Consider the following 21,727-nt stretch of genomic DNA (forward strand, 5'->3'; position numbering starts at 1 on the left):
AGACAAAATCTGGAATCAGGTAAATTTTATACATAATGAACCTTCTTGTTTGCAAATGATAACATAAAACCATCTGATGCAAAGAAAGCTGGGCTACAGACAAATGAAGACCAAGAACAAAAAAAAAGGTGGGTGGAAAGAGCAGGAAATCCAGCAGCTCGCAAACTTCTTGAATTCCTCAGTACAGTCAAGACCATCCAAGTCCCAAGTACCCAAGGACAGAACCCACTGACAGCCAAGAATGAAAGTGGTGTTCATCAAGGACAGAGCTTGCTCACACTCATCAGAATCTGTATTCCAAGGATCCCTCCAACAGAGACTCAATCCTTAATGACACCGCACAGTACAAGAAACCCATAAGATATGGGAGCCGAATTAGGCCATTCAGTCCATCAAGTCTGCTCTGCCATTTGATCATGGCTGATATGTTTCAACCCAATTTTCCCAATCCACCTGCGTATTGAAGTCTCCCATAATTATTGGGATAGTACCACTCCTAACTCCCAACTTAATTTCTTCCCCCTATTCTGACTACTGCTAAGAGGCCTATACACAACTCCAGTCAGAGTCCTTTTCTTCCTTTGTGGTTCCTCAACTCTATCCAAACAGATTCTAATCCTGCCAACTCTATCACATCTTGTTATTGAATTAAATTCATGCCAACGAGGCAATCCCAACTTCTCTGCCATTTGCCAGTCAATTCGATACGATGTGCATCTTTGGGCATTTAGTTACCAGCCCTGTACCCCTTGCAGCCATGTCTCTGATCCTCACAATACTGTACCTGTCAATTTCAATCTGCAATACAAGTTCATTTACCTTGTTTCGTAATGCGTGCATTTAAGTGCACCACCACCCTCAATCCTGCTTTGACTGCCTCCTTCTCATCCTGTCCCCTCAACAGCTGTGCCCAAAGTTAGATTCCTGACTCTTTCCATACTCTGACCTATTATTAATTGAATTTAAACCCAATTCTCCCACACCAATCTTTGAACTGTGCATTTACCTCTTAAATATTTGTTCACCTTGCGCCAATTGGCTCGAGGTTTAGGTTGTAATTGAGAAATTATTGCTTTTTAGGTTCTACTTTTTCTATTTTGGGCCTTAGCCCCTCTTATGCTCTCAGCACAATCCCTTTCCTTTTTCTCTCTATATTGTTAATACCGATATGGCCCAGATCTTGGTCTTCCCAGCCCAAGCTCCTCAGCAGTCCAGATGAGATAGCCTGAACCAGGCAGGCAAAGCAACACTGCCTTCAGGTCCCTTGGCCACAAAGAAGAATGTTTAATCTCCTGATTATACCATCCCTGATTACATCTCCAGACTCTGACCAAATTTGAGGTAGTGTAATATAAGGAGTGTGACTGACTCCAGAAACACAGCATCTGGGTCTAGGCCCGAAATGTCAGCTTTCCTGCTCCCAAGATGTTGCTTGGCCTGCTGTGTTCATCCAGCTCCACACCCTGTTATCTCAGATTCTCCAGCATCTGCAGTTCCTATTATATCTGGTGACTCTCGTTTTCTGCAGTGTTCGAAGCTCAGGCTCCAGCTCATCAACTCTGAGCCAGAGTTCCTCAAATCACCAGCACTTGCTCCAGATGTGGTCAGTCTGAACCACAATGGGGTCCACGAGTGGTCTCATCATGCAGTTACAACACATCACCTGGCCTGACATCTCTATTTTCATTACTTAGCTCTTATTCAACTTTTAAAGATTTCATATTGGACCTTTCGTTTGTAGCTTGTAAATATTTCACCTATTTATCTGCAATCTAAGAGTAACCTATAGTAGCTTCTATTTTGAAGATCTATCACTAACCAATTAACTTGTTTACCTGCCATGTCACCCTGATCCTAGGTTTCAACTTATTCTGTTTAAAAACCTTAAAAATTATGAGCCAAGAATAAAAACGCAAGCAAAGAGCACCTCTTTCTTCCTGCACCAAATTTCCACATTGTCTCCAAATTCCCTAACCTCTATACTCACTCTGGATGTGATCCCTCCTTCCTGGCACTACAGCCAATAGTGCAACTCCAACCTGACTGAATGTCGAAAACCTGATCTGACAGCTGAGAACAAACAAGGCTACTGGCACTGTTGGAGCCCCACCAAGATACAGCAGAAAAGCAATCTCAGTATTAATACATAACCTCAACCTCCACACCTGAAAGGAGGAGAGCAAGTTACGGATCAAACATATAATAACAATAACCAATGAATCTCCCTGCTGTCCACGACACCGGTCAGTGCAAAACTTCCCTTCGGTCACTTTTCCCCCACTGGCTGCAGAGCTCCTGCATCACAGTGCATATTCCATATATCAAAAAGTACAGTGGCCATCATCGCATAGAAAGTCAAGTCCAAGAAAGTGTAAAGAGAAGCTGTAACCTCCTAATATGGCCTTCTTTGACCTTACAAAAGCCTACAATATTGTCAAACTATGGACCGTCCTCTGCAAATCACCAATCTCAGCCTACAGGGGAATAGTGTTACCTGCCCTTCGTATGCATTGGAGACATAGGCAATATAGAGCAGACCTCTCAAATCCCGAGAGAAAAATCACCAATGATGCCCCCACAAAATTCTGCAAATCCAGAAGCAGGATAGACATTGTGGTATCAGTGTTCCTCAGGGGCAATATCCTCAGCATTGAGGTACTTTTCACTGTAAATTGACTGCATTAGATAGGCCACGTCTGACACAAGGCTGTTGAAACAAACTCACTACTCAAAGCTTCTTTGCAGCAAGTGGTTACCAAGAAGGCAAAAAGAGTACACTTCAACAGTGACCGCAACGGCTCTGAAAAAATCACATTTCCATTGACTTGTAAGAATCTCTTCCTAAGACTGCCCAAACCGTAGAAGACACATCGGTGAAGGTGCCAACCAACCTGAGCATCTCTGACAGGCCTAGGCTTAGGCCAAGTTCAAACAGAAGAATCCTGTGAAAATGTGAGCAGCCCACCCATCCACCTTTTCAAACATAACCTGCCCCAACTGCAGGAGGGTGTACAAATCCAACATTAGGTTATTTAATCACATCAGGGCCCATAGCCTGAGTGGCAAACAGTCATCCTTGGTTTTAGGGGACTGCCTAAGACAAGGACCTGATATTTTCTAAAACTGATGGCATATCAGGTCAAAGCTACATTCAGCATTTTTAATTTGCCTCTGCTAAAATTTCCATGCGTTAATAATCTCACTATAACTATACAGTCTTTGACACTGCTGTGTTGCAAATGCAAGGTGATGCATTTTGGAATATCGAATTCAACGATCCAATACGATACAGTAAGTGGAAAAGCCCTGGGAAAAATTGATGCACAGAGAGATCTGGATGTTCAGGTCCATTGTACCATGAAGGTGGCAACGCAGGTCGATAGAGTGGTCAAGGCGGCATACGGCAGGCTTTCATTCACTGGGCGGGGTATTGATTACAAGAGTTGGCAGGTCATGTTACAGTTGTATAGGACTATGGTTCGACCACATTTGGAATACTGTGTAGAATTCTGGTCACATTACCAAAAGGTTGTGGATGCTTTGGAAAGGGTGCAGAGGAGGGTCATCAGGATGTTGCCTGGTACGGAGGACACTAGCTATGAAGATAGGTTGAGTAGATTAGGATTATTTACATTAGAAAGACAGAAGTTGAGGGGGAACCTGATTAAGGTCTACAAAATTATGAGGGGTATCGATAGAGTGGATAGCAAGAAGCTTTTCTCTCTCTTCCGCACACCACCACCCACTCCCCACCCCACCCCCACCAGAGCGGGGGACTCAATTACTAGGGGGTCAGGATTTCAAGGTGAGAAGGCAAAGTTTAAGGGATATATGCACGGAAGGTTCTTTATGCACAGGGTGGTGGATGCCTGGAGTGCGTTGCCAACGGCAGTGGTAGAGGCGGGCACAATAGGGTCATTTAAGATGTATCTAGACAGATACACGAATGGGCGGTGACCAGAGGGATACAGATCCATGGAAAACAGGTGACAGGTTTAGATACAGGATCTGGATCAACGCAGGCTTGTCAGGCCAAAGGGCCTGCTCCTGTCCTGTAATTTTTGTTCTTTGTTAACGTATAGCAATATTACACAATTACAAGCCTTACCTGATTAGCTGCACCATCACCATACAAAGTTACACATATCTCGTCCTTCTCAAAGTATTTACAGGCCAGTGCAATCCCAGCTCCAAGAGGAACCTAATTCAGAGAATCAAGCATAATCAGATTTAATGCAAAAATATATTACATCTTGTATGCCACACCTTAGCTTTAATCCAGTCATTAATCTGCACAGCAATTTATAATCACAATCATTCTGTGAACCATATGGACGGATCTATCTTTACCTGTGCACCAACAATGCCATTGCCTCCATAGAAATTGTCAGCATACATGTGCATAGAGCCCCCTCTGCCTTTAGCACATCCTCCACGTCTACCTGTTGAGGGTATACATATCATTTTCATAACTAACAAAGGCAATGAGGAGTCTTATTATATTCACAATATGCCTTTTGTTAAACAACTGCTTGTTGATACTGGTGAATTTTGTAGCATGTGGAAGAATTCATACAGTCCACCTAGGGAAAACGCCCTTGTCATTCACCTTATCTATGCCCCTTATGATTTTATAAAGTCACCCCTCAACTTTCCACGCTCAAGTGAAAAATCCCAACCCTTCCAATCTATTTCTATATCTCAAACCTTCCATCCCCAGCAACATCCTTTAAAACTTTTCTGAACCTTCTCCAAGTTAGTAATATCCTTCCTATAACAGGGTGACTAGAACTGATCACCGTACTCTAGAAAAGGTCTCACCAACATCCTGGAACGTTAAAATGATGTTCTAACTCCTATACTCAAAAGGTCTGAGCAATGAAGGCAAGCATGCTAAATGTCTTAACGACGTTATCTACCTGTGACACAAACTTCAAAGAATTATGTACCTGAACAGCTAGATCTCTAGATTCTACAATACAACCCAGGGCCCTACCATTAATTGTACAAGTCCTGAGCTTTTTTTGTATTACCAAAAATGCAATACCTCATTTATCAATATTAAACTCCATCAGCCACTCCTCAGCACAGTGACTCAATCAAGATCTCAGTGTAACCTTAGATAACCTTCAATGTCCACTAGACCAGCAATTTTGGTGTCACATGCAAACTTACTAACCATGTCTCCTATGTTCTCAACCAAATCAAATCATTCATTTAAATGACAAAAATGGACCCAGTATCGATCCCCATGAAACAGCATCTGTCACAGGCCCGCAGTCTGAAAAACAATCGCCCATCACCACCCTGTCTCCTACAATAAGCCAACTTAGTATCCAATTGGCAAGCTCACCCTGAATCCCATGTTATTTAACTTAATCAAATGGCCTACCATGCAGAATCTTGTCAAAGGCTTTATTAAAGTCCAAGTAAACAACATCCACAACTCTGCCCCAATCTTTTTGGTTATTTCATTAAAAAAACTCACTCTCTTCCTCACAAAAACATGCTAACACTAATCAATCCTTGCCTCTCCAAATGCACGCAAATCCTATCTTTCAGAATTCCTTCCAACAATTTACCCACCACCGACTTCAGATTCACAGGTCCAGAGTTTCTAGAGTTCCCCTTACGGCCTTTAAGTAAAGGCACAATGTTAGCCACGCTGCAGTACTTTGTCCGTGTTTATAGATTTATACAAATAATTCTGCTAGGGGCTCTGTAATTTCTGCCTTAATGTCCCACAGTGTCATGGGACACACTTAGCAGATTTTGGAAATTTATCCACCGTTATGCTTTCTAAGGTCTTGTGTGCCTCTTTTCATCCCTATGGTGTGAAAAATGGCACTCTGTAGGAATCTGCTGGAAGTTTCAGCTTTTAACTATATCAAAATGCTTTGGATAAAGGAATGAGTTGTTTATTCAAGTTTGCAGACAGTACTATGTTAGTGAATGTTGAACGTCGTGCAGATAAGTGGAGGAAGTTAAGACATGTAAATAAGACAAATTAAAATTACCCTGTAATGAATATCAGAAGGTTGAAAACAGCTGCTGTATTGTAAATGTATGTGTGAGAAAACATACTTTCTGTGGGAAAATTCAGATTGCCAGTTTCACAGGGTAGCTGATACTAACTACAGAGCAGACTCAATGAACTGAATGGACTACTCCTGATCCTGTCTCTTACGATGTGAGTGGCGCAAGTTTGATTCCAAACCATATTTGGTAAGGTTTTGCTATTCATAATTTACCAGTCAGTTCAGCTAGGATTTCTTTGACAGAGATGCCACGTGTGTAGGTGTAGCCATGTGACCTGTAAGCTGTTATAAGGTGGTCTGTTGGCTTGATTGCAGCCTCTATTCCAACACAGCAAGCCTCCTGGGATAAGGAATACAAAATTTTATAGTTAGTAGTTCATTTAATGAGAGCCAAACTTCTTCATATCACGTTCACAACAATCACCAGGTCTTCTGCCCGTGTGCACACAAATTACCTAGGCTTATTCTCAACTGTGAGCTCCCAAGTATAGCTGCAAGTATGAACAGTAATTTTAAAATTAATTGAATACTGGAACTGCAATGCAAAGACAGGACAGATAGTGTGTTGGGTCCAGTACAATTTAATACTAATTGACTACTATGACCAACTTCAAATATACCTTCAGTGTTCTCAAACAAGAGTTTTCATACTAACATTACTCATACAGGGTCAGAATCTCTACAGTGGGAAAACAGGCCCTTTGGCCCAACAAATCCACACTGGCCCTGAGAGCATCCCCCTATAATCCATCTAATCTACACATCCCTGAACACTACAGGCAATTTAGCATGGCCAATCCACCTAGCCTGCACATCTTTGAATTGTGGGTGGAAAATGGAGCACACGAAGGATTACAAAAATTACTGGTTTCAACAGAACTAAAAACTATATAGTTAAAAACAGACAAAGAAAAGTATGTGCCAGAATAAGACTTAATACGGAAACAAATAAAATTTTAGAAAAAGTGAGTAAATAGAAGAAAAAATATAATCAATGAGGACGTAGCATATAAATAAGGAAATACACAATACAACAGTCAATCTAAATAGAAACACAAGCACAGGAGATCCTAGAAATTTGGAAAAAAAAACTGCTGCAAATGCTCAGGCTGTGGAAACAGAAACAGAGCTAAGGTTTCATGCCAATGACACTTCTGATTCTGTTTTTACAACAGTCAATCTGACCATTTCTCAGTTTTTTAACTGGCAGGGTTGACATGAGACCGCCCACTCTATTCCTCTGTATGGAATGGGAAAGATCAATTCCCATACACTTCTCTTGCTAGGCACTGCATCCTAGGCTTTCAAATCTAATATTTAAGAGAACCTCTGCAACTACCTTTAATATTTAAACATAAAGATTTGTATTTAAATCCCATTGAAGAACACAACAGTACTATAGGAGAGAGATTTTCACTGCACAGTAGTAGCACAGTTGTGAACAAGTAGATAAAACTGAGATAACACAGTGTGAAGCTGGATGAACACAGCAGGCCAAGCAGCAGAGGAGCAGGAAAGCTTGACATTTCGGCTTGGGGCCCTTCTTCAAAAATGGGGGAGGGGAAGGGGAAGGGGGTTCTGAAATAAATAGGGAGACAGGGGGAGGCGGATAGAAGATGGATAAAAGGAGAAGATAGGGAGAGAGAAGACAGACAGGTTAAAGAGGCGGGGTTAGAGCCAGTGAAGATGAATGTAGGTGGGGAGTTAGGGAGGGGATAGGTCAGTCCAGGGAAGACGGACAGGTCGGGGGTCGGGGTGGGGAAATGAGGTTAGTGGGTAGGGGGTGGGGGGTGGGGGTGGGACTTGAGGTGGGAGGAATGGTTAGGGAGGCAGGGACTAGCTGGGCTGGTTTTGGCATGTGGTCAGGGTGGGGAGATTTCAAAGCTTGTGAAGTCCACATTGATACCCTTGGACTGCAGAGTTCCCAAGCAAAATATGAGATGCTGTTCCTGCATCTTTCAGGTGGCAATGCAGGAGGCCCAGGATGGACGTCATCTGAGGAGCTGGTGGGGTGGGGGGAGGTGAGAGGAGGGAGAGAGTGGAGATGGTTCACTACTGGGAGGTGCAGTTGTTTGTTGCGAACCGAGCGTAGGTGGTCCACAAAGCAGTCCTCTGCTTTGTTTCCCCATTGTAGAGGCGGCCACAACAGGAACAACCTACCGACTCCCACAACTACCTCGAATATTCCTCCCCTCACCAACCTTCCTGTAAAAAGGCCATCTCCTATTCCCAATTCCTTTGCCTCCGCCGCATTTGCTCCCAAGATGAGGCATCCCACTTGGGAACATCCCAAACGTCCTTTTACAAATACGGCAATTTCCCCTCCAGTGAGTGATCGAAATTGCCCTCGACCGTGTCTCCCGCATTTCCCGCAACTCATCCCTCACAGCCCCTATCTACAATAACAACCAAAAGAGAATCTTCCTTGTCCACCTCACCATCTAACATTTCCGTCATCTGCAATCTGACCCCACTACCAAAGTTTATGTGCTTTCTGGAGGGATCACACTCTGTGACTCACTTGTGCAATCCACACTGCGCACAACCCCCCCCCCCCCCCCCCCCCCCCCCGACCCCCCAAGCCCCATCAACCCCGGCACTTTTCCCTGCAATTGAAGCAAGTGCTGCACCTGCCTCTATACCTCCCCCCTCACTCCCATCTCAGGTCCCAAGAAGACTTTTCACATCAAACAGATCTTCACTTGCAGATCTGTTAATATGATATACTGTATCCACTGATCCAGTTGGGGCCTCCTCTACATTACGGAAACCAAAAGGAGGCTTGGGGACCACTTTGCGAACCAGCTACACGGTTCGCAACAAACAACTACACCTCCCAGTCACGAACCAACTCCACCCCTCCCTACTCCTCGGATGGCATGTCCTGTATTGCCAATGATGCCACCCAAAAGATGCAGGAACAGCATCTCATATTTTGCTTGGGAACTCTGCAGACCTAGGATATCAATGTGGACTTCACAAACTTCAAAATCTCCCCACCCCCAACCACATGCCAAAACCAGCCCAGCTAGTCACCACCTCCCTAACCATTCCTCCCACCTCAAGCTCCAAACCCATCCCCTACCCACTAACCTCATCCCACCCCTCTGACCCATCTGTCCTCCCTAGACTGACCTATCCCCTCCCTAACTTGCCACCTACATTGACCTTCACTGGCTCTAACCCCACCTCTTGGGCCTGTCTGTCTTCTTTCATGCTATCTTCTCCTTTATCCATCTTCTATCCATCTCCCCGTCTCCCTATTTATTTCAGAATCCCCTTCCCCAAACCCATTTTTGAAGAAGGGTCCCGACCCGAAACGTCAAACTTTCCTGCTCCTCTGATGCTGCTTGGCCTGCTGTGTTCATCCAGTTTCACACCGTGTAATCTCAGATTCTCCAGCATCGGCAGTTCCTACTATCTCTGTAACAAGTAGATAAAACTGATTTTTCTACCAATTTTCTATAACTGGAATTTTTCCTGTGGACTTTCAAGAGAAACTACATTGAACATGTATAATTGAGATTCCAGGATCCAATTATAAATAGGTGTAAATAGCTCTTTTTATAGATGGTTTCTTTGAACCATTTCATTAAGGCAAGCATTACATCATTCTCCCTACACATACTTGACCATCACACAAATGGCAGAACCCACGAATGATCTTCTGTTTGTACAGCTGATCTGCTTTAAGCTCCATACGACGAATTAGCTGCATTATCCGGTAGTATTTAAGGCCATCCTCTCTGGTCAGGACAACTGTGCTGGCAGGGCCTTCTTCAAGACGATGCAAGTCACATTTCTATATTTAAAAATAATTCTTTATGACAAAACATCTGAAAACAGCAATACTGCAATTATGTACTTAATATTAAACACAGACTTTCTTAAAAATGCTAATGATCATTAAAATGTTCTAAATATTGGGACTGTATTAAATCATTCCGGTACAAATGGGTAAATGAGTGTATTGTAGAGTATGGCGATATGATTAACTCCACACTGCCAGGTAGACCTTTCTCCCGCTTTTCCAACTTCCTACATTCTACTTGCTTCCCACAAGGCAATTTCACAAATGTGTTTCCGAGGTGTAAGAGTTGCCTTGTATTCCACATGTTCTCTGCATGTCTTGAAGAGAAAAGCAAGCAGGCTATTCAAAAATGAAAGGACAGGCACAGGAAAAATCAAGTCCTATGTAGCATCAATGGGTGCTTAAACACTTAACTTATTACAAATCAGCATTTATACCATAAGACAGGCAAGGAATGAATTAATTAATTGTACATTTCTAATATATCAATTAAATTAATGAGAGGTCTCCGAGTTTTCTCTTTGTCTGTTCTTAATAACACCATGCCTGCAAAACATGCAAGAAAATTACAGCACAAAATAGCCAACATGAGCTCCATTTAATGAATATTTCGAAAAGGTCCTTCTAACTAAATGTATGCTTCTCCAAGTTTAAAGTGAATATACAAACAACAATACATATAGCATGCTGCCATTGATACATTTATCCCTTTTTTAGATGGTATCCTCATTTTACAACATAAGGGCTTTTTAACAATGGTATTTTACTCTCGACAATACGATCTCAGTCACTGACGTACCATTACATATTTATGTTACATTCTATGGATATGAAGTTGCTTCGTATTGCTAATGCTCCCATTTATTCAAACAAGGAAGCTTAAGACATTACTTGAACTAGGATTAATACTTAATAAGTAACCATAGTTGAGGGGAGAAATAAAAAAGACTTATTACCTTAATGTCAAACGATGCTTCAGATGCAAAATCTGCATAACTGCGAGATCCCACCAGAACTTTGGCAGGCTGAAAGAAAAAAAAATAAACAGAATTCTAAAATCCAGTGATGAACAACAACAAAATCAAATCCAGTAAGGCACACAGGCAAGTAGTGCATCAGAAAGAATAAACTAGCGCCAGCAGATGGGTAAATTCAGCAGTCTCGCATTTCCAGCGAGGGTACTGTTAAACAAGACTGCAGTTTATTACAATGTACCAGCATTATCTTTTTCTCATTAGGAGACCCCACTCCCAACAGCAGTACTGGCACATTGCATTTCAGTTTTACATGTACAAATTACTTTGAAGGAGAGCCATTCTTAATAGGCAGGATGATGAACAGTTAATCTGTTTCTGGTGATAATGAATCAATGAAGAAAATCGGCCTGGACAGCAGTAGAGTTCCCTGTTCTGCTATAAAAATATTATTTAAACCATCAGAACAAACTGACAGACTTTAGTTTTAAACCTATAATGTAATAAAACCCGTGGTACTGTACAGAGGTCTCAGCACAGATTATTTGTCCAAGAAACTTAAGCCCTTAGTGAGATGTTATTGGGATAATATCCCATTGCTTTCTATACTTCTAAAAATTAATGTCCTTTATCTGCCTAGACAAAAGTATGCAGACACTGCCTTAAACCTTCCTGCCCAACTAGAAATTAGGTGTAAAACTCTAACTCCTTACCTTCCTACACTTCAGAATGCAGACACCACCTTAAGCTTCCTGTCTGAATAGAATTAGAGTTAAACTGTGCAAATCTTTATCTTCTGGCACGGGGGTATGTGGAAACTGTCTCAAATAAGGTTAAGTGAGGAGCATTTGCAAAGAGACTTCTGAGGTATGTAACTTTTGTCTCTGACAAAGGGGCCAGGGCACTAACTTACATTCAAGCCAGACACTTCAGCAACTTGAAATTACATTCTGTTACGTCAGCAACTTGGAATCGCCTCGTGCCGTTAGCAGTCACTTCACAAATGATCGATACCATATCCTGGTCTTTTATGTTTTTGATGTAATAATTGTTTTGTATCCCGTCTTTGTCTGTTGCAGTAATTGTTTCATGTATCATGTCATTGTGAGATGTAAAATTGTTTTATGTATTATGCACTTAGTAAAGTATAAAAAGCGGGGACTGTCTGCTGCTCAGGGAGAATTGCTTAACAGACTCTGCACTCTGTGCAGGGTTGAGTACAGTAATTCTCCACAGCTTGTACTTGCTTTGTAATAAAGGATTTGTGTCTTTCTAAACAGGTCAGTGTCTTGTTACTGCATCAAGTCCATGAGGGTCTCCAAAAGCGAACCTCACGTTAGCACACAGGAATGTGTGGTGAGTTGAATCTAAAACTGGCTCAGTGATAAGAACAAAGGGTTGAAGAATGCTTTTGCAAATGGAAAGCAGTTTTCAACAATGTTGAGTCACTCAGTACTTGCAGCATACATCAATATTTTAGGTTTAAATGTAGGGAGGACATTTCCAAAAAAAAATCTCAGATACACAAATTAACCATACAGTTAATAATGGAGAGTTGGTTGTTGATTGCAGGATGACATCAAGAGTTTGGTCACGTGGCAAATGGAATTCAATCCAACAAAGAATGAGGTTATGCATTTGGGGAGGGCAACAACACAAATGAACACACGATGGTAGAGAGAATGAGGCACCTTGGAGTACATGTTCACAAAAAAGTTCGAAATTCAGTTCAAGGTCAGAGTACTGAGATTTTTCTAACAGGGAGCAATTTATTCTCTAATAGTTTGTAATTTATTTGTTCAGAGATGTTATTACATATTCTGGAGCAGATTGGACTTGAAGCCAGGCTTCCCGACTCAGCGATACACACATTACCACTGCACCATAACAGCTTATTGTGTTGCGTACAGGTTGAAGACAACATCTGAAGGGTCACATGATAGGAGGCAGTGGACAATCTCAAGCACTTCAGACCTACAGGATTGCTGTTTGGGACTTTGTTGACAACGTGCAAGGCGTTAATTTAGGACAAGCTTCTTCTGCTTGTGTGTTTCTGGACAGTGAATGACGGAATATCCAGCTCTCTTTCCAAGATTTTTGATCGGCTCATTAGAAACAGCAGTTTGACTTGAAGCTAATCAGATGCATTTTCATCGACACCTGGAAGGTCAACTGAATACTGAGTGAGATTGCTGTGTAGAATGTTCCCACTCACCTCAAACTTCTGGCAACGCTAAGCTTTTGTATTCTGGCACTTTAAATTCTCCACCTTGCTCCAAGTCTAGTCTCTCAATTCCCAATCCTGCTGCAGTGTGCCAATGAAGCTCAAAATAAGCGAGGAACTGCAGTTCAGCTTTTCATTAATCAACATGGAAACAATATTAGATTATAAACAGCCACCCAATTTTGTTGCCTTTTCGATGATAGTTCTACATTTATTTTTGTTTCTCTTTCCCTGATTTAGTGAGCAACCACAGCTCACAATTCTGTGAATCACTGCTCCACTCGACAGAGTTGTCCTTTTTAAACTATCATTTTTGCGTTGTAGCAACACTTACTTCTCATATCTAGCTTTTACTTTCTCACAAATCTCCCCTTTTGATCTTTTTCCTCTCTCCTTTTGGTATTACAACTTGTTACATATCAAACTTCCCCTCAATTCTGAAGAACTTGGACGTGAAATGTTAACATTTCTCCCTCCAAACATGCTGCCAGACCTGCTGAGCTGCTCCAACATTTTCTTCATACTGCCAACACCTACAGTATCTTGCTCATTATATCTCTCGTTCTAATTCTGATGAAATGCTTGCTCAGTTCCTCTGAGCACTGATTCTGCCTAACCTGTTCCAACATTTTTCACAGTTATTATATAAATTTCACAGTTTCATAGTTTATGTTTTCACCACTCACAGTACTTTGCTTCTGGAAATAGTATTCAATTCTTCAGGGCAAGGAAAGGCAAATTCATTTTCCAATGGCCAGAGTGTCTTTTTACCAGAGTATACGGAAGCCGAGTGTTGGGATCCTGCAGAATCCCTGACGTAGAAGACCCAGGGAATTACTTGGGATATTAAACGAACAGTCTGATGGGCAATTCCCCAATGCCTTAAAAAGTATTATTTAAATCAGAGATTTCAGAGGATTCTGCTGCAGTTAAGTTCATTGTTAAACTTTAAAACCTACACTTACTACTATGTACCTATTAACGTGACGTTAACTCATTATTCAGTCTCCAATCACACCTTCCTCCAGACTACCAAGACCAACACTCTCGATCACACCCTCATCCCCAAACTCAACATGCCACCTCCTCCTGTCCCTCCCCTAGGAAGCAACACCGTTATCGACCCACTCCCAAACAGGACTTGGCACTATCTCTCCCTTCCTGCAAGGCCTGATAGCTCCTGTCCACTCAGGCCTAACCTCAACATTCAGTCTCTTGCCTCGCATGCCACCCAACCAGCACCTGAACATCACACAATCTATCCACTTAACCATGTCACAGGAACTCTCAAAGTAGTTGCCTGCACTGTTGGACATTTAAATTATCAAAATCTCCTGCTACAAATGCAGCGAGAGTTCTTTCTTCATATAAAGGAGTGGAGTAATAATCTGACAATGATTACCACACCTCAGAAAATCTGGCCCAATAGATTTAATTAGTGCTGTTGTTAGACAGCTTTCATCCTTTTTTGCTTTGGAAGTAAACGAAGTTACAATGGAGCTTGATATAAGTTCAGTATCTGTGGTTAAACTGAAAGTGCTCCAACAGGCACTAAATGTTAGAATGCATCACAATTGATTGCAACCTGAATCACATCTTAAAACTACATTATTATGTACTACTTTTTAAACTTCGAGAGAAAGGATAACTTCGCATTAACACTTGTGTGCATTTAACTTAAAATATCTCTGCAAACATATTAAGTACTTTAGAGATACACAGTAAAAGTCAATTTTTTTTTTAAAAAAGTGCACCATCGACAGGTTTGCCAACTGTTGGTACTGAAAGCCACTCAGGGACTCTAAGTGGAACCATGGCACTTGAACAAAAAAGAAAATAAGGTCAAAATGGACACAGTCTTAATCAGGGATCAATTGAGAAATGGCAAAAGGTGAGTGAATCTCACTTCTCATTGATACAGGTACAGATACAGATACAGGGGAGAACACGCAATCTCCACACAGACAGGTATCTGAGGGTGGAATCAAACTCGAGTACCTGGTGATGTGAGGCTGCGGCACTAACCACTAAGTCGCTGTGCCATCTCAGTGCTCTCTTCTAATGTAAAAAAGCAGAGTGGTCATCAGTGTGATCATCACTCCTCACAAAATCCACCCACTGTTTCAGAAAACTCTGGGCAGTGTGTTGTTAAAGATGGAAAATGGAAGGAAAGCAAAATTCATACAAGATTTCTATAGAATAAAGCTTACTGCCTTGGACCATGCTCCAGAATTTTGTCCACGTGACTGTCGTCTTTTACACATTCAATTTACCATTTGCAACTACGCTGCAAGATCTGCTGGGCTTATTATCAAATGACAGAAAACATGCAAACATAAAATCAATACTTAATACATTCATAGCCAGCTCCGAACAAAAATCTATACATGCAAATCTGGCGGTTAAATTCTCTTGCCTGCTCTCTCTCACTAACTAGCAGTCAAAAAAGCAGACTCAAACCTCTACAAGAGTATGGAGCCTCAAAAGCATTTTTGTTTTTGTGTTATTTAAATAGACACAATTAACCTTCCCTCATATTACCAGCAAACCAGCCTTGAAAGTCATCCAGGTTTTAAGTGATCCAAGGTCACCCTCAAACACAGAACTATATAATATATGCATATGAATGGCCTCTAAATGCCTGACATTTAACAAAAAACAATGCCTCAGTCTTGCATACAAAACAACTTCGCAAATCTGGATCTTGTAAAGTCAATGACGCAACATCTAAATTTTCATGTTCAAGGTGCAGAGGGTCTGTGCTTACAAATTTCTCAATCTACCCCATAACCACATCATGCCCTCCCATAGTCAGATTCAGCACGTCAAGAGTAGATTAAAGCTCCAATTCTGTCTTTGTTCGCAAGCACCATTCACTGACTGTGCCACTTTGATGTTCAAATGAAGCACTTTTGCATGCTTGAAACAAGTCAGTACAATGCAAACATGTTTCAGAATCTGGAATGTGCCAGATTACTTACAGACGTTAAAAAGTTTTACTTCGATGTGATGATTAAGCTCTGTTGTACAATGATACTGTTTACATTCAAAGCAATACACTTTACTGAGGTAGCTACAAGACATTGAACTTGTCAGACTCCACAAAAACAGTTCCCACATTAAACATACAGGTCAAAGTCACCCCATAATAAAGCCCCCTACATTTAAATAAGCAAAACAAGTACAATCTTGAATTATTTTAAACAAAGTAACCCTTTCTGATAACTAAGCACAAAGTCACCATTGTCCCAGAGGACAATAGGGTTGTTCTCTAATGAGAGAGAGAGAGAGATGACTTGTGGTAGATTGAACCAGAAGCCAGCATTCCTCAGGTGAGGGGCGAGATTGAGAAGCTGAAACCTTCACGGTAACCTCGGATGATGCAGGAATTGACCCCAAGCTGACGTTATTCTGCATTGCAAACCAGCCACCCAGAAATGAGGAGCACCACTACAATTTACATTGATGGTTAAATTCAAAGTTTATTCTAAAACCAGAAGTAGTCCAAGTGTATATCATTCAGCAAGAATCTGAAAGGAATTACAGGGAATAGAATCCAAGCAAAGAAGTCAGGCAATATCAGATAGCATAATGACAGAGGATAGCGGTTCGTAATCATGAAGTGATGTCACATTTTATCCAAATACAGAATTCTCTGTCTGCTTTCTTCCACCAACTCTACCCCTGTCACTTTGGAAAACAGGGAGGAGGCTGTCTACTAAGAATGAGTATTAAATGCGTAACACAGAGCTCATTGTTTTTCAGAAGTACTGATTTTGCATCACAGTTCGAATGACTACAAAAGTTAATAATCAGAACTAGCTTCAGCTCCAATTGCACTAATTTAAGATGGACAAAACACAAACAAAAAATGTAGGATACTCCTAGTTCGAAATAAATTTGTAAACAATTCCAACGGTAGATAAAAACAAACATTCTGAAGGTATAGCTGCTAAACAACAAATATAGGTAAGAATTACAGGGGACAGCCACTTCTAAGAAAAGCTGAAATCCAATCCCAAATATAAATATATCCCACAGGACAGTGCATGACATGGGGGCTCAGCGGTTAGCACAGCTGCCTCAGAACCACTGAACTGAGTTCAATTCCAGCTGTGGGTGACCATCTGTTTGGAGTTTGCACGTTCTCCCCGTATCTGTGTGGGTTTCCTAACTCAGACCAAAGATGTGCAGGTTAGATGGATTGGCCATGCCGAATTACCCCATAGAGTCCAGGGACATGCAAGCTATGTGGGTATGCCACATAAATGTGGAGTTATGGGGTTAGGGTGGGATGCTCTACGGAGGTGTGGTGAGCCAAATGGCTTCTTTCCACACTGTAGGGATTCTATGACATAAAACTCCAGCACGTTGCATTTTCACAGAAACCTGCAGAAAGGAACAATTAATACTATTGACTTTGCTCATGACCATGGTGTGCATAAGTTTAATTCAAATTCCCCTTACTTTTTCAAAGGCATCATGCCACAAATTCCAAATACATTTAAATTTGACAGGAAACAGTAGCAGCAGGACTGATGAGGTTTAGCAAAATCAATGAGAATCTTTAGAAATGGGAAATGACTACTCAGCCCTTTTTAATACAACATTTACCTGCCTTTTCAACATAGCATTCAATCCTACATCGCTTCATAAACAGAGACTTATTGAAAGTTACCATCTGTTTCAGGTGGTTTTTCCTCATTTTGTTCCATTATTTGATTACTGTTTGAATGAAACTATTACGCCCAACTTTGCTTGTCTTTAAGCATACGTTCTTCTACAGTACAAAGCCTACTCACTGCAAACTACAAAAATGTGTTTGCTCAAGCTCTTCTTAAGCTTGACATTTGCTGCAACAGGAGAAAGCAGAAAAGGTATCAATCTGTGGTCAGGAATTTTGTGCATTTGCAGTTGAGGGTTTTACTGAGCCATTTCATGAAACATAGAGCTCCTTCAATTTTGTTCTGGCATCATTTTTGGGCATGTTGGTTTGGCTCGGCTCTAAGTTTTAAATTTCAAATCAGGCTTCAAGCAGTGCTTTCTTTGAAATCAGAAAGTTGCATGCATGATTTGGATTTAAAAACAGACCACAATCTCAAAATTAATGTTTGATATGATCAAGGAGATTGGTGATGACAAATAGATCAGCAACAGACTTCTGGAACTCAAGGCATATTTGCCTGATGGACAGATCTGATCAATGCAATTTCATATGGAGAATTGAGATGCAATACATTGTGGAAAGAACAATAAACAACATATCCTCAATGGAAACATACCAATTAGCTTTACTTAATTCCAGAAAGTATGAGAGAAGGTTGATCAGACCATGAGAAACAGCATATTGAGCCCTCTATTGCAGGGCACTGAGAACAAGAATGAGAATTCATAAATTCATGCAACTGTTTGGTTAAGGTACAATTTGCGTTAAGACATCAAATGGAAGGACACCAGCACAAATTCAGGTGTTACAATTTTGTAAAAGCTGAAGTTTTATGTTGAGCATTATCATGAAAATTCTTTAAAATTCAAAAGGAAATAAAAATTTTAAAAGATTTATCAATTGACCATATGGCAACGCTGCAGATGCAATTTTGCACAGAAGTAACTGCGGAGGACTGGACAGAGTAGACAATGTAAGATTCCCTCAACTGGAATATTAAAAACTGCTGTGCAAACTCTAATCTATAAACAAAGGCATAGGAAATGTTTATAACCACAAGACAAAGCACTTACCCAGTTACAGATACGACTACAGTGCGCAATGGCGCTCAGAAGTCTTAACAGTAAAGACCGAGAGAGATTGGATTAATCCATTTTACAGAATTTATAAAAGGGATTTAACATTTACAAGAAAAGTAACAGGCAAATATCTTCTCACAGCTTATAAGAAGTACTTTAACATCCATGTTGAACACTTTGCTTGCAACAAACTGACAAATTTAAGTACTACAGAGCATTTAGGGTGCCAAACAGATCGACATTGCTGTTTATACTCCATGATACAGCTCTAAGTCTTCTGAATCTGACTTCTTCAAATTATGCTTCTACAGTAATAGTTTCTCCTTCATGTGTTCATCTCACCTTGCCTCAATACTTCTCCACAATCTAAATATGCACAGATTCTTTTGGGATCACTTCACACCCTCCTCATTTACATCTAACTTGAATATATTACATGTGATCCTCTACAAGTCACTGATAATGGATTGTAAACAGCGGAGGGCTAAGCACTAATATTTGTGACAGTCCAATAACTACAGCCGGCTAGCCCAAAACTGAACTTCCATTTGTGCTGTTTTCCACTGATTGACCAAATGTATTATTTTCAATCCTTAGACTGGTAAGCATGTAACACGAAATAAGTTGAACTGCAAAAATGCAACATCAGACACTGCACCACATTCTTCAATGTCTCCCAGGACAAGGTACTTGCGGCAATGAGGGACAGGGGTTTGGGGTGGGGGGCTGCGAAGAAGGGTGGTGATGCTGTTTGGGGGGGGGGGGGGTGGTGGTGCTGTTTGAGGGGGGGTGGTGGTGGTGCTGTTTGAGGGGAAGAATGTTCGGCAACGACCTTGAAGCCGAGGGGCAGAAGTAATTCTCCGGTGACGGTGCCGGTGACCTGAACGGAGTTCAGAGTTTTCTTGAGCCGCCTGAAGAAGTTACCGTATTTACGGCATTTCCCCCCTCCCTCCCTCCGCTCCCTGAAGCTGGCCTTGACACTGCGGACAATCTCCACCCGGCAACCCCGGGCCTGTTGGCATCGAAATGGGGGGGGGGAAAGAGAGAGAGAGACGCTGGAGCTCCGGCTAGGCCCCAAACCCCGGGCACACCCTCCCCATCTCCCTGCGGTGACCTTGAAGCCTGGCCGCCCAGTGCCGGTCTCTGCCCCGGTACTCACGGTATTCCTGGCCCGGATCAGGTTGCCCAGGAACCGCAGCATCTTGGTCATTCCCGCTGGTGGCGACCGAGCGGACGGGCGTAGATAGATGGCCGACTGCCCGCTGCTCCGGAGTGATTGGGTAGTTCTCCAATCGGAGCCGCACCTTCTGAGTGAGGGGCGCGGCCGACCGACCTGTGATTGCTCTTCCACACGAACGTACTTTCAAAAGGACGCCATTGTTACTGCGATTTTAGAAACTCTCTTACTTTACAAATGTGGCATTATTTAACATGTAAGGAGAGGAAATCCTTCCCACTCTCCCCAGGATGAAACTTTTGGCTGCACTGGCCACAGCGCAACTTTGTAGCTGCCCTTTCATTCAAGAATATCTTGCCTTTCACACAATTTTAAAGCTGTAATTATCATTAATTATGGTTTAATCTGTACTAACCTGTATCAATGAGGTCTATTATGTTTAAAATACATTTTACAATCTTTCTTTTGACAATCAGTTACCAATGCCTGTCACTAAAGTAATGATTAGTTAATTTTGCAGAAGTTGGCATGGACACGATGGGTCAAATGGCCCCTCTGTGTTGTGTTAGTCCAAAGATTCTACGGTTAGAAAATCTTTGAACATTTGTCTCATATTGACAACTTTAGCAAGACAAATACAGGAGTATTTTCAATCAAGTAATTCTCAGTAGCACGCTGCAGTGACTTAGCATTTAGAAGTAGTGTGCAGTGCACCTTGATAAAATTTGTTGTTTAACTCATTGGTTGGGTCAGCATTTATTGCCCATCCATAATTGCCCTTGAATAGATCGTGGTGGACTGCTTTTTTGAAGATGTATAAGCACAATCACAGTACTGTTAGCAAGATATTCTTACCCAGTAACATTGAAGGAATAGTTATATAGTTCTGAATCAGGATGAACCATGGCTTGGAGAAGTTTGTATAGTTGGTGGCGTTCTCGTTGCATCTACTGCCGTTGTTCTTCTAGGTGTTAGAGGTCACAGGGTTGGAAGGTGTTGAAGGAGCTGTGGTGAGTCGCTGCCATGCATCTGGTAGACAATGTGCACTGTTACCACTATGCATCAGTGGTAAATTGAATGAATGCTTGAGGTATTCAGTGGTTGCCAAACAGTTGGGCTGCTTTGTTGTGGGTGGTAATCAACTTCTTGAATGTTGTCAGAGCTGCACTCATCCAGGCAGGTGAAGCATATATTACATTGCACTCCTGAATTGTGCCTTTTGTAAACCAATGCTCAGACCCAGACAACGTCTCTGTCAGCGGTTGCATTATTTAATGTTGTGTAGTATTAATCTCTTAGAATCATGTAAACTGTTCTTTTCTTTCTTTCATATTCATGAATGGAAGCTGGCTAGGAAGAATCCTGTGTGATGAGTTTGCCTCATGGAATGGAACATTAAAGAAGAAATAGTACCCTGGCCAATCTTTTTGGTGGGTTTGAGATTGAGGAGGGAAGTTGGAAAGATAATCGGCAAGACAAGGTACTTGCTCTCTGATGAAGGGTCTAGGCCCGAAACGTCAGCTTTTGTGCTCCTGAGAAGCTGCTTGGCCTGCTGTGTTCATCCAGCTTCACACTTTGTTATCAAAGTATTTGCTAAAATCTGGACATTAATTTTTAAGCAGTGTTGCAGCTAGACAGAATTGTGCCTCACCATTTCAGTGGCCATAATGTTAAGGGAGTTGGAGTTGGCTTTTCTTCAGCAGAGAGCAGCGGGAGCCGGGCGGAAGTGAGGTCGGAGCAGAGAGGCAGCTGGGAAGG

At 41.7% G+C, this 21,727-nt stretch overlaps 1 protein-coding gene across 1 annotated transcript in view; it reads right to left on the reverse strand.

The window, feature by feature from the left end:
- LOC125456869 (pyruvate dehydrogenase E1 component subunit alpha, mitochondrial) overlaps nt 1-20,084 on the reverse strand; it is a 29,781-nt gene extending 9,697 nt beyond the window's left edge. Inside the window, exons 1-6 of the mRNA XM_059650385.1 lie at nt 19,952-20,084; nt 10,806-10,874; nt 9,667-9,840; nt 6,252-6,378; nt 4,351-4,442; nt 4,109-4,201 (exon numbers count right to left, since the gene is read on the reverse strand). Of these exons, the coding sequence (XP_059506368.1) occupies nt 4,109-4,201; nt 4,351-4,442; nt 6,252-6,378; nt 9,667-9,840; nt 10,806-10,874; nt 19,952-20,002 (606 nt within the window). The 5' untranslated portion in view covers nt 20,003-20,084. The remainder of the gene's footprint in view (nt 1-4,108; nt 4,202-4,350; nt 4,443-6,251; nt 6,379-9,666; nt 9,841-10,805; nt 10,875-19,951) is intronic.
- Between the last annotated feature and the right edge of the window lie 1,643 nt (nt 20,085-21,727).

This window comes from Stegostoma tigrinum, chromosome 12 (genome assembly GCF_030684315.1).
Source record: "Stegostoma tigrinum isolate sSteTig4 chromosome 12, sSteTig4.hap1, whole genome shotgun sequence".
Lineage (NCBI taxonomy): Eukaryota > Metazoa > Chordata > Chondrichthyes > Orectolobiformes > Stegostomatidae > Stegostoma > Stegostoma tigrinum.